This window comes from Castor canadensis, chromosome 10 (assembly GCF_047511655.1).
Source record: "Castor canadensis chromosome 10, mCasCan1.hap1v2, whole genome shotgun sequence".
NCBI lineage: Eukaryota > Metazoa > Chordata > Mammalia > Rodentia > Castoridae > Castor > Castor canadensis.
This window is the reverse complement of record NC_133395.1, coordinates 59511056-59525046: the sequence shown is the minus strand read 5'-3', so window position 1 is coordinate 59525046 and position 13991 is coordinate 59511056. Positions and strand designations below refer to the sequence as shown.

The window sequence follows — 13991 nt, the reverse complement described above, 5'->3', positions numbered from 1 at the left end:
TTCTTTCTATGCTTTCAATATTTCATTCTAATATTTGCTTGCATACATAGTTTCTCATAAGAAATCCAATGTATTCTTATTCTTATTCCTCCATAGGTAATATATTATTGCCCCTCTGGTTTCTTTCAAGATTTTCTTTTGTCTTTAATTGTCTTCAATCTGGCTGTGATATGCCTAAGTCTTCTTGTATATCTATGTCTTTATCTATCTACATTTCTATCTATCTATCATCTATCTATCTATATATCTAATCTATCATCTATCTTTGTATTGATTCTGGTAGGTGTTCCCTGTGCTTTCTGGATCTTTAGTTTGGTCTCTTGTCATTAATTTTAGAAAATTCTCAATCATTTTACTTCACTCTTTCCTTTCTTTAATACTCCAATTACATGTTAAACCTTTTGTTGTTGTAACAGGTTTTGGATAGTCTATTCTTTTTTCTTTTTTTTGTGTGTGTGTTTTTTTTTTTTTTTTGAGATAGGGTCTTGTGAACTATTTGCCTGGATTGGCTTTGAATCGTGATCCTACTGATCTCTGCCTCCTGAGTAGCTAGGATTACAGGCGTGAGGCACAGGTACGCAGCTGGATATTCTGTTATTTTTAATTGTTTTCATTCTTTTTATTTCTTCATATTTCAGTTTGAGAGTTTTCTAGTGAAATACCTTCAAGTCCACAGATTCTTTCCTCTATAGTGTCCAGGCTACTGGCAAACCTGTCAAAGACTATTTCCATTTCTGTTACAGTGTTTTTGATTTCTAGCATTTCCTTTTGGTTTTTGCTTGGAGTTTTCATATCTCTGCTTGCATTGTGCATTTGTTTCTATATATTGTTTACTTTTTCCATTAATATTTTAAACATATCATATTTATTTTCAATTTTCTTTCTGATTAATTCCAAGATCAGTGCCATTTCTGAGTATGTTTTTAATGCTTGATTTATCTCTTCAGACTGTTTTTTCTAATTTTTAAGCATGCTTTGTAATTTTTTGTTAAATGCCCAACATGATGCATCAATAATAGAAATGTTGATGGTTGTATCTGTAGGTGCCAGAGGCTTAAGCTTCCTTTTCTCCTTTTGTTTGTTTTTCTCCTCTATTGTCTTTGGTGTCCCTATGAGCTCCTTATTGAATAGAGTCTTCATCTTACATCTCTCTCACTTGTAATCTACTATTATTATACTGGCACACTGTTGATGTGGGGTAATGTGGCAGGGATCAGAAATGCTCTGTAATATGATTAAACCTCAGTTTTTGAGTGGGCCTGAATCCCTGGGCTTTCACTTTCATAAATGATTCTTAGAGTCTTCCTTCCTACCTTACAAGGATATGACGAGTAACAGGCGCTAGAGTTGTCTAATTTGCCCTTCCTTCAGATCAGATAAGGTTCTGGTGATCTACTTTCATTTGGAGGGAATGTCTTTGTTATGGAGAATGCTCTGGGAGTATTTTAAAATAGATACTCCCCTCTTCTCCTTGAGGAAACAAACACCAGTAAAATTTTCTCTGGTCTTCACCACAAGAACTTGGTAGGACTTCTAAAGGTAAAACCCATGGCTCTGTAGGGATCTTACTAAGACTGGACTACCAGAACCTTTTAACCCTCAAGCTCTACCAATTCATTAAAATTAACATGTAAGTGTTCCTACCAGTTATTGGCTCAGGCATCTTCTGTTTCCAAGAAGTTGACTTCAGTTGTGACTTTTTAGGTTTGACTATCTCGCCAGACTTTGGGATGGTAGTCTTCTCTGTGAAATAGGGAAAACATAGAAGATGAGAAAACAAAAAATAAGTAAAAATATAGAAATATCCAAATAAATCCTTCTACATTATATTATGTCTATTCCTGCACATAGCCCTCAGACTTAAATGAAATCCCACAGAGAACTGCACACACCTTAATTAAAGCGCTGGACTTTGAAAAGAAAACATGTTAAAAAGTCTCTAGCAATTTCAAATGCATCTCTTAAGTGAATGATTATACACCTTTGGCTTAACTCCCTTAGTATCTGAAGTCACAAAGCACAACAATAAAGCCTTTTGAATATGGTGCTGTGAGAACAGCCAAAGTAAAATATCAATTGGGCCATATGGTCAGTAGAAGGAAATCCAGCATAGGTCAGAATTTCAAGAACACAGCCCCAAAATGTACATATACTCTGTTAAAGATAGGATGGTATGTCTCTTTACGCATGCACGCTACACTTGAGTGTGTACTATGTTCTGTTTACTTGCTAATAAACTGCGAACACACTGTCACTTCTGACTGCCCCTGAAATCTTTTTGCATCTGACTCAAGGACCCAGTGTTTGAGTGCAAGTCAATGTCCTTGCCCCTCAAAGTGGACCTCCTCTGTCCTCACTTTGAGCAGCAGTGACACATGGGGTCTGAATTTTCTGACAAACTGGAAAATAGTCCTTGATTATCAGCTTGTTTGGTTTTTTGTTTGTTTCTCCCTTGGCTTGATGATGGGAATGATGGCCTCCAATCTCTTTACATTTGCAAACTGAAACCACAAGTCTTCTTGTATTTACTTTTCAAACCTTTATGACCTATAATTTGCTTTTGATATTTTAATCCACTCTTTCTTAGCTTCAATGATAACACTCTATCACTTTTCCATTCCTACCATTCTGGCAACTTATCTCTCCTTTCTAAGTAAATCTCTTTCTCAGTCCACCACTTAATTTTCCTAAGGGTTCTGTTAACGTCCCTCTCCTCACTCTAACTCATTTGCCATATACAATAATTCTAAAATCTGAGTTTGGAAGCTCTAAGCACCTTCAGCTTATCAAGTTCAAGTCACGCTCAGCAGTAGTTTCTGTTCTCATTTATATTCTAAAGATCTGTTGTCTAGTTACAAAGACTCCAAACTAGAATAATAATTTCACCTGTACTTGTTTATTATGGTTGCTTTAAAAAATTACCACAAACTTGGCAGCTTAAAACAACAGAAATTTATTCTTTTATAGTTCTGGAGTCCAGAAGTCCAAAATCAGTATCACTGAGCCGAAAACCATGATGTTATCAGGGCAATGCTCCCACTGGAATCTTTTCTGGGAAATCCATTTCTTGACTCTTCTGCCTTCTGGGGACTGCTAGCATTCCGTGGCTTGTGGCCACACCATTACAATCTTCAATACCATTGTCTTTAATTTTCTCTTTGTTCCATCTTCACATCGCCTTCTTCTCTGATTCTGTGAAATTTCCCTCTGCCTGTGTCTTATGAGAATACAGATGATTGCATTTGTTTACCAGATAATCTACAATAGTCCCTCCACTTTAAGTCCGTAACTTAATCATATCTGAAACTCCATACAATTTTTTTACCATATAATACAACATTCAGAGGTTCTAGGGATTGAGATATTGATATCTTTTAGGGAATCATTTCCCCCCAATTACATCTCCCATTCCTTATCCTTCACATTTCACATATCAGTAAGATATCTCAGGGCTTTATTCAAATGACATCTATCAAATCTAGAGCGTCTAATTCCTCATCTTTTCCTGTCTCCCACCCATCCCAACACACATACACTAACACACACACACACACACACACACACACACACACCCTTTAAGAGGGCACGCTCTCTTTTCTTTTTCACCATGTGAATCACTGAAAAAGTACACTATTGTGATAGATCTGTACCTTATTCTTGTTGGGATTTAGAGTGAAGAAAAATATTGAAAACCAAGGATGTAATTAAATTCTGTTGTTTCAGAATAGAACAATAAAACCCATTGACTAAATGACTTTCAAATGTCATATGTCACATTATTGTTGGAACTGAGACCCAAGTTCAGATCCTAGGACTCCCATTCTAGGGCATTTTGTACAGTTCTGTGTTGCTACAAATGAGTTAATAAGAGAGAACTATTATATTTATTAGAACATTTTACAACTGCACAGTGGTTTTAGTTTATAAAGTGCTTTCATACAGGCATTTAAACTTTTACATCTAACAGTTAAATGATTTAAAAGCAAAAATACAGCTTTTCCCTTCTTATTCTCACTGCCATCATTCTAGACTACATTAGCTTAACTTTCTCCTTAGTCTTCTGATATTGCCTTATACTCTTTCCACTGAATTATCAGGACCTTGGCAGTGATAACTTGATATAAGAATATATATATTCTTATATAAGATATAAGAAGATATAAGAATAACTTGATATAAGAATATATCTTGATATAAGATGAAGTGGGTCCACTTCATCTAACTTTACCATGTGATGACTTGTTATTTTCCAGTGAGAACCCTTAGTTACTACAATCATTACTGATAACCAAAGGCCACACTGTTCACTTTGAACTTCATTCTCACATTGATCACACTGTGTGGAATACCTTTTTTTGCTAACCAATTTAAACAGTTTTCCTCTTTCAAAGTCAACCTTATACCTTATGCCACCATCCTTCGTTGATGACTACAATCTATGTTTATTATTCTCATGAATTGATTCAACAAACATTTAACACCTAGCATATGTCAGCTGTCTACATAGTGCTGGGGGTACAATGATCTAGCACAAAACTTTCTACCAGCAAAAACCTCACTATTTAATACAGAAACTAGGCAGGTAAACAGTGACAAGAGAGAATGATAATTGCTTGATAGGAAATATAGGGCACTATGGAAAAAGAGGGGAGTGGAGAGAGGAGGTACATAAATAAATCTTCTCAATGAAGATGGCAATTGTCTTCTGAATTTCATATTTCCCTGTTTTTTGACATATTTCACTATGATCTTTTCTTATTTTTTATAGTATATTAAATTTCTATTTTTCTAGTATTCACATCCACCATCAAAATCTACACAGGTCTCCTTTCTTATTAAACGTATTTCATTCTACTTTAACTAATTCCTCAAGTCTTAGTTCCAATCCTATTCCTACCTCAGTGCTTTCTCACATCTCTGAACCCATTCTTTCTATACCATTAATTGGACATAGGGTACATTCTAGGCTGTTTGGTTCTATTACTTAAGATTTCGTTTTTAGTGCAGCTCATAATGAGCACTTAATTGAAAGGTCTTGCAAAGTTATAAAAGGTAGGGACCTGGGGCTGGTGTAGTGACTCAAGTGGTAGAGTAACTGTGTAGCAAGTGTGAGGCCCTGAATTCAAATCCTGGTGCCACCAAAAGAACTGATAGTGAGCAGCAAATCTGCCTAACTGTGGGTATTATTGTTACAGAACAGGTTGTAAGTGTAGAAAGGACAATATAGAAATGACATAACAACAGTTGGGAGGGAAAGTGGCAGAGTGGCTTGGAGGCAGCACAGGTATGTTGATCTGCACATCTTTAGTAGTCAGAAGATAATACAAAAGATAATACATTTAACATTATCAACATACATAATAAAGATAATACATTTAATATGGGTCAAAAGATAATGCATTTAACATTACAAATCGAGTTAATAAATTTAGTATTATAAAACAAGTTAACAGCATAAATGTTGACACTAAAAGGATGCAAACAACTAAAAACAGATGGTAGAGGAAATTGAGAAGGGAAGAGGAAATATTCTAAAATAATAAGGAGTTAATAGAGAAATACACAAATAGAAGATGAAGTATTTTATATAAAGTTATAGCTATAAAAGTGGCTTACGTTTACAGTACATATTACAGGGTAATTTAACAGTTATTAATATGATTGATAGACTATTATCTTTATCCCACCAGAGCATAACTAATGAAAGAGATTATCAGGACCTGTTTTTATTCACTATTTTATCTCTAATACCTAGCACTATGCTCAATAAATATAGTCAATTCTCATTATTTGTGTATTTTATAAAATCTCAGCAAACACTGAATTACCAACACTGAGGCCCTATTCTTTTAGCCTCTGCTTTTAACATTCTTGTCAACCAATCAATACATATTCTTGTGTTTATATGTCTTTCTATTTAAAGACATCTTACTAAATGGGTATTAAATATTCATTAATATATAACATACATTGTTTATTCATTAACATTGAACTCACAGCCGACAGCATTTTATGTACACCAAGGAGGCTTATGTACTATGTGTTTTTGCTGGAAAGCACATCACAGTCTTCTTGTGCTTATGAATATTAGACAGCACTTCAGCACTATGCATAGGGCCATTTTAAACAATTAAACCACCAACAAAAAGCACAAAGTCCAAGAAACACAGCACTAAATAAACCAGAACAGAAACACTTGTTCACAATATGTGAGCTGAAGCAGGAAGGCAGAGGTAACTCTATTCCACCTTGGCTGGGAGCACATGTGTTGAGTGACTCAAATTTTCACTTATCTGCACATTTCCATTAATGACTGGGAAAGAGCTGTAAGCACTGATTTGGGGGTTATAAGTAAATTTTATCAATAAGTAAATCACTTACCAAATCCACAAATGAGGATCAATGACAATGCTTGTAGAGTTGACAATTAGATGTTATCATCTTTAACAAATATTTCTAAGTTATCATTTACTAGTGATTGTCCTTAACTATTGTGTTTCTGAGCTATATAAGGCAAGGAATTGCTATGAAAAATACATAAAGGTTAATATACATGTCTGATTAATTCACATACCTGTCTGGATTTTCTTCTTATATAAAGACACCTTAGGGATTTTTGGAGGTAAGGGCCTTCGAAGAAGTAGTGGGTGCTGCTGCATTTTTAATAAACAATAATCACTGTTTTTCATAAGAATTGGTGAAATGAGATTTGAAGGTTTTGAGTATGTTTGAATTGTTGCTGAAAAATAATTTATTAGAATTTAGATTACATCTTGAAAATCATTCTGCACTAATACTATACTGAGTCCAAGCAGAATTTCTTTATAAGAAAAAGAGGGTAAAAAAATAATTCTTTTAAATTTCTTAAATTTTTAGGTTTATAAATAGTACAGAATTTAAATATCTATGTATTATCACTAATTGGGGTCATTCTGAAACTTCCCATGTTAGTACAGATTGATCTGTCCATGCTATTTCATCCAGTAAATGGTGATTTTTCTGAACTGGAGAGATGACCTTTCTTTCACTACCTCCAAAAGATTATCACTATAAGTTTCGAGTTTTAGTCAAATAGATGTGAAAGATCCTTCTATTATACAGGCCTCTGAAGATCCACACTTCTAACCATTTCCAAATGTGTTGTTTTCTTTCCATGATGACTTGTTTTAAATTTCAGCCACTAATGAGCTTCAATATAATGAGATTTCCCAGAATCCTTGCGAATCCCAGTTAGCACTGAGAGAGGATGCACCCCCAAAATGCACTGGCACGTTGCCAGTCCCCTGACAGACTAGCCGGGAGCACAAACGGGCGGTTTACCCTCAAACTGCACACAAGCGCTCGCCTGCAGGTCGTTCCCGTGGATGTTGGCAATCTTCCTTCCGTAGCATCAACATCTGGACCCACCTGCTTCTCAAACAAACTAGCTTTTCATCTCCTATCTGGTTTTTCCCGGAATTTGGGCGGCCAGGTAAAGGTGTCGTTAGGTAGCCGACGTTCCTGCAGGAAGCAGCTCCTAAAGCAGCATCCAGCTCGGCCAGCAAAGTGCAGCCTGAGGCCCTGGAGACTGACCCTAGTAACCAGCAGTCCCGGGCGGGTAAGTCCTGGGCGCAGGCGCCGCAGGTCCCGGCGGGCGGGAATCCCGCGAGGGGAGGATCCGCGCGCGCCCCGCGGCCCCGCCCCCGCGGAGCCCCGCCCCTGCGCAGCCCCACGAGACCATCCCCGCGGAGCCCCGCCCCTGCGAAGCCCCGCCCCTCCGCGCTGCGCGCGCCGCGCCCATTTGCCCAGATTCCGCGCTGTGCTGCGCTGCAGGGGAGGCTGCGGGCAGGTGGGGCAGGAGGAGAAGCCGCTCCACGTGCAGCTGCTGTGCGGAAGGCTGTGGTGAAATTATTACTATTCTTACTCTTAATGACAATGACCACTGTTATGAATTTACTCTACTCTATGACACTGGGTATCCAGGTTTAAACTGGCATTCTTTAATGCTGCACTTTTGCGTAGCCGGGTCCCGTTGCTGGTTTTGCAGTCCCTTCCCAACGTGCACATTCTGTTTTCTTTTTCTTCCCTTTAGTGCAACTTGTTTTGTCTTAAGGATCGTTTATAAAGGTTCTGGTTGACAAGGAACTGCTGTAGGAATAAGAGCATTAGGGAAGGAATCAAGAAAAGAATCCCATTTCTCACTGTCTCCATCGTTGGTTCTGATTGTGTTCTTATTGTGACTTGTCTCTTCTGTCATGCTGTTAATGAGTCCGTGTGTACAGTGGTAGGTACATCGTGTGTGTTTGCATGTATGTGCTTATTGGAGATTTGAGGGAGAAAGAGAACTAAGTGAACAAATTTCAACTCAAAAAGTAAAGTAAATAGATCTTCCAGGTTTTCTTTTTCTTTCTTTTTTAAAGTACAGGTGCAGGAACTTTAGTAACAGATGTTGGAAAAATCAGAGACTTCCATATAAGTATGTTTCTAGCTTTGGGGATTTTTCAAGATTCCCTGACCATATCTCCCTTTTTCTCCTTAGGAGCAAGCTGATATTTTAAAACAATGAAAAAAAGTGTGGGGGGTGGGGGAGAAGAACCTGGGGAATACTAGGCAAATTGTTTTCCTTTAGAGTATTAGTATGTACTTTCTTTTCCTTGTAATTACTTTGTCCGCAATTATGTGGCCACCCAGACCACGGATTTATGCCACTTTTATCCGTGTCTACATCATAGATTGGTCAGCTTCTCAGAATGACAAGAAAGCAGACAGGAAAAGGCAGATCTGATGGCCAGGTTTTGTCTCTAGTTAATATATAGTGCATATTTTGTAAATGTGAAAAAAAATTATATTCTTAAGCATATACACATACATTAATGTATGTGTGCCAATCTATAAGTCAGTTTCTATATTCGTAAAGTCATTTGAACCATGAGAACTCCTGGAATTCAGTTTTATAGACTGATGCTTGGCTTTTACAACATATGCTTAGTTTTGCATAGTCAAAATCAAGGCAATGCATTTCTTGATTAAAAAAAAAATACTGCTTTGTCACACATGGAATCACCAGACATCAGGCTTCATTCTTTGCAGATTTCTAGCAGCTTCAAGTCAGAATCTAGGGTCATTTAATGTAAGTAACAACCATCACAGGTGTCAAATGGTTTGTCTTCGACTTTGACTGCCCCTTAGCACAATCATTTAGACTAATGAGATAGTTATTATGAAAATTAAATTCATGCCTTAGTATGTTTTATGCATATATATCAGTTGTTCCAACACATCCTATTTGCTTTCTCTATGGGATTCATGTACAAATGTAAGATGTGTTTTGAAAGCACAAATCACATTCAATTGGGTCTACTTTACTGCTTTTTAGATTTTTATTATTTTTGAAAATATTACCACTCCAGTCTTCTTTCTCAAGAAATGACTAGTTTTGTCTCTGAAATAGTGTGACTTCCTCTTTGACTCCAAGGATCTATTTTATGTGCAGCATTGTCTTCCTTATTTGCTTGTTCCATCAGCTTTGCAGTTTGGTAGAACGGCTTCTCTGCAAACTGAACCACAATGCTTTTACTCTGTTCCCAGACTGTGTCCTGGATAATGGTGAACACCAAGGTTAAAGACACCCTGCATCATTTTTTTATGTTGCTAAAATGAGATAAAAGCCTTATGCAAAAAGCAGCCCTAGGCACCCCACCCCTATTGATTTCCTTAATGATGGGGGTTGCTCAGTGACCTCAGATTCACTGTTAGTAAAAGGACACAGCTCTGTTGGAATGATTTAAGAAGTGTTGCTACACATCTTCATTAGTTTCCATAGACCACTTTCCTATTTATTTATTTATGTTAAATAGGACAGGAGTTTGCTAAACAGTTTGACCAGTGTAGATTTAGCCTAACATTTTACCATATGGAAAGAGCTGGAGTAATTTGTGTTTCTTTGCTCATACTAGTTTTTAAAGTTCCTTTAAGTAATGAAATTATTTTGAGTGTATATTTGTTCAATATTGTGTCCCAGGGTAACCCAGAGCTCTAAAATACTTTTGACAAAGAGGTGTTTTTCTTGGTCTAAGTTTACCTGTTTATATTAGTAATACCCTGGGAAGTATCTTTAATCGTTACCAGTCAACGTGGATTAAACACATATGTTTCTGTCAAGTGCTTTCATGCTGTTGCTTAGAGAACAGTTTATATTTTCTTATATGTTAATAAAGAAATTTAGAAGAAGCTGTTGTTTTTTACCCCTCCTTCTCGCTACAAAGACCCAAACTTCATTTCTGTTCTTTATTATTTTGGTCCATCTCTTTCAAGATGATAGTTTTTTCCTTCCTTTTGTTTGAACTAGAGATTCTGGAATTCTTTTTTTTTTTTAATTGCCAGTAAGGAAATGTCATGCAACCTGCATCATGGAATTGAAAAAAAACACAAACAGAATGAAAAGACAATGTGTATCTGTCTTTTAAAGTGTGTTTATGGATTCATTCATTTCCGGATGACATATTGGATACTTATTATGCATAAGACACTTTGCTAGGTCCTAAACTTTATTAACTTATAATTATTAGTTTGAGGTTTTAATTTTAAACATTGAACAAAACTTGAAATCATTTCCAAGACTTCACTTGTTTTTGATTATAACAACTTGAGGTGTTCTTTTTCATTTCAACAATTTATTATGTTGCTTGAGTAGAGCAGTGTTATTTGCATTGTCCCCAAATCTTGGAAACAATTTGTGGTTCGTTAGCTATAGTGATCATTTTAAACTGTTCATCTGCAACCAGCTGATATTAGATATTCATGTGTATTACATGATTCACCAAAAAGTTAAATAATATTTGTTTCCTTAATGTTGGTTGACAGAGCAACATTGTCCTCTATGCTGTGAGTTACAGGCATGAACAGTGTTTGTTACTTACTACAGAAGGCATTGTGCCGAGTGTTGGGCTTAGTGTTTTATCTTAACTCAACAATTATCACATTGACTTGAGAATTCTAGAATCTACATTGAATTTCAGTCAAAGGCAGCATCACAAAATGTGCTCAGCTCTTCTAGGTTCAAACCTTTCTGCTGCTACTTTTTAACTCTGTGCCCTTGGGCCAGCTGTCCAACCTACCTAAGCCCCTGTAGGTTGCTCACTTATAAAATTGAGGGAAAGTGGTACTCAACTCAGAGCCTTACAAGGATTTAAGGAGATAATGTGTCTAAGGTTTAGTTCTACACTGACCACAGAGCAAGTGTTGGTAGATGTTAGCTGTTAGAAAACTACACAAATGGCCCACGTTTCCTTTCTCCATGGTCCCTTTTTCATGGGACGGCAGTTGATGTTCCCTGCAGTATTTGAAGGAGAGTTACGGTAGGTCAGTCCTGGGCATTTTCCCATTAAGTCTCACACTTGATTTGTGATTATCTCTGGATGTTGGAGAACCTCGTTTACAGCTCAGACAGTGACATAGACTGCATGCTAGGAAGTGTCCTAACTCTGTCATTGATTTTTATATTCTGGGCCACAGAGGAAGGGTGAGACAGCTCATGCCTGAAAGAGTCCAAGTGCGGTCATGTGTCTAAGGCAGCCTAGATTCTTTACGTGTGTGAGCTGCTGTCAGCATTGATTCAGCCTGGCTGAATCCATGATGTATCTCCAGCAGTAACCCAAGGATGAAAGCTGCTTTGTTCTGAGCCTCCCAGGCCAGTGGTGAGCTTAACAAAGGTGGAAAAGGCAAAAGGACTGCAGTGTAAAGCTCCTTTGAATGGAAAGAGGAAAAGGTGTTACAAAATCACTAGCAAGCACTTAGGCCTTGAGTTCAAATCCCAGTGCCACTAAAAAACAAAACCAAAACCCACACACATAATTTTCCCCAAGTTTTCTAATGTGCACACCAGACTTTGGAAGCTGAATATTCTGAGTCCTTGGCCCCTGTTAGGGTTTAGTTCTAAATTTATGAGGAAGCTGTAACATGCCCAGAAGGTGTTTGAGCTGTGTGGCCTCAGTTCAGCCTCAACAAATACCTGGGGTATTTAAAATTGCTTGGTTAACAACTTATTCTTCATGCTAATGTCAATAGCATGACCTTAAACTCATGACCTTAAACAGCAAATACATTCTTCTTTATGCTCAATGTCCTGATTGAGTGTATGTTTTTACATAAGTGTGTAGTAAGCCTACAGATTGAGTAGGGGGAGTAGTGGTGGAGACAAGCAGAGATGGCCTGGACATATATTGGCACTTATATTCTCTGTGTTGATGAAGAACTTGCATTTCTTCTACCTCAGGTGGACAACTGGAAGTGTAGCTTATGTTTTGGTATCACAAAGTATACTGTGTTTCAATAGTTCTGCTACATTTCCACACGTTTTAATGTCAGAAACATTTTTTTTGCAGTACTAGGGTTTGAACTCAGGGCCTTCACCTTGAGACACTCCACCAGTCCTTTTTTGTGATGGGTATTTTCAAGATAGGGTCCTAATAACTGCTTGCCTGGGCTGGCTTGGAACTGTGACCCTCCTGATCTCTGCCTCCTGAGTAGGTAGGATTACAGGCGTGAGCCACTAGCACCCGGCTTGATGTCAGAAACTTTTATCAGGTTGACATTAATAAATGTTCCAGGACACTGCTTCTTTCCTGACCTTCTCCAGATAGTCACCTGCCTTAATGTTATGGGGAAGGTTCCTGTATTTTCTCTACTAGTCATTCCAGGTGAGGCAATGCCCAGCAAAGGAAGAGGACATGGTGTCCAGTTCTACACAGCAGCCCTGGAGAAGACAGGCGAAGGACTTTATTCCTCCCTCCACTGCAATTCCAATCAAGCAGCTTTGCTTTTCTAAGTTTGACATACTGTATTCTGCTGCAGACTTGCTTTGAAGAATAGGTTCTGTGTCTGCAAGAGATTTGCATGCAAACCACGAAGCTGTGCTCCTGCTTCTTATTGCCTGGTACTTGTTATCAAGTAATGGAAACTGGCCGTTGCCGGTGGGTCCAAGAACTCCAGACACACCACACTTCCCAGCCCACCCACTCTCAGACCATAAGGTGACACTACTGCTCTCAACAGGAACAAAAACCCACACTGTACCTTTCTTACCCAGCTCTCACTTCCCTACCCACACTCACTGTATTAAAGGGATTGCTTCCAGAGGATTTGTAACTTGGCGTATCACTTTACCCAGTGTTTCTACTTGAAAGAAGAAAAACATCTGATTCTACACACTCACTCAATGGGTGTTTGCAATACATGCTCATGAGGCACTTGATGTTCCCAGTGAAAGCCAAAAAAAAAAAGGAAAAGTAACACTAGGAAGACAGTGATGATACTAGCAGGTGATGGAGTACAGGGATTGAAAGTCATACCCTGCATTTAACAGGGTTAAATGGTCTGACACCACTTGCTCAGTAGAAATTAGTTGGGAACCAGAAGGTCCGGTTTTGCTAATGTTGTACTGTGAACTGTAACATGAGCTGTGATGAATTGAAACAGCTGTGATTTTTAGGCCCATATCTGAAGACTAGGTTTGGCCCACTATATTTCTTAGTAAATGTATTTCCATTATCTACACCTATTTTCATAGGAAAGAGTTACTTTCAAAGAGAAGTGTTTTGTGTAATGGATAGAAGCATTACAGCACTGCATGCTTCAAGAGCTTCCTACAGCTGTGGAAGTGTGGATTTAAATGAGTTGTTGACCGGTTCTGGCTGAAGGAATAAGGAACCACAGAGGGGAAGGGCTGTAGCAGAAATGGAAGAGCGGCTCTTATGTCCTTGGTGACCACTAGACATTCCCCAAGTGACCTCCACCTTTTAAAAACAAATGCATAAAGACTAACAGGCTCCTTTCATCTCATCTTTCTGAAGTAGGAGGGCCAGGCACTGGTGGCTCACACCTATAATCTTAGCTACTCAGGAGACAGAGATCAGGAGGATCAAGGTTCAAAGCCCAGCCCGGGCAAGTATTTCCACAAGACCCTATCTTGTGAAAAACCCACCACAAAAAGGGGCTGGTGGAGTGGCTCAAAG

General features: G+C 38.1%; 1 protein-coding gene across 2 annotated transcripts in view; it reads right to left on the bottom strand.

Moving 5' to 3' along the window:
• Positions 1-7621, bottom strand: part of Lrrc63 (leucine rich repeat containing 63) — a 60115-nt gene extending 52494 nt beyond the window's left edge. The window contains exons 1-3 of one of the 2 annotated variants that reach the window (XM_074043369.1): positions 7321-7621; positions 6575-6739; positions 1645-1743 (exon numbers count right to left, since the gene is read on the bottom strand). In XM_074043369.1, coding sequence (XP_073899470.1) covers positions 1645-1743; positions 6575-6689 — 214 coding nt within the window. In that variant the 5' untranslated portion in view covers positions 6690-6739; positions 7321-7621. Of the gene's footprint in view, positions 1-1644; positions 1744-6574 lie in introns of both variants that reach the window. The other variant, XM_074043370.1, reaches the window with a different exon arrangement.
• Positions 7622-13991: the final 6370 nt, after the last annotated feature.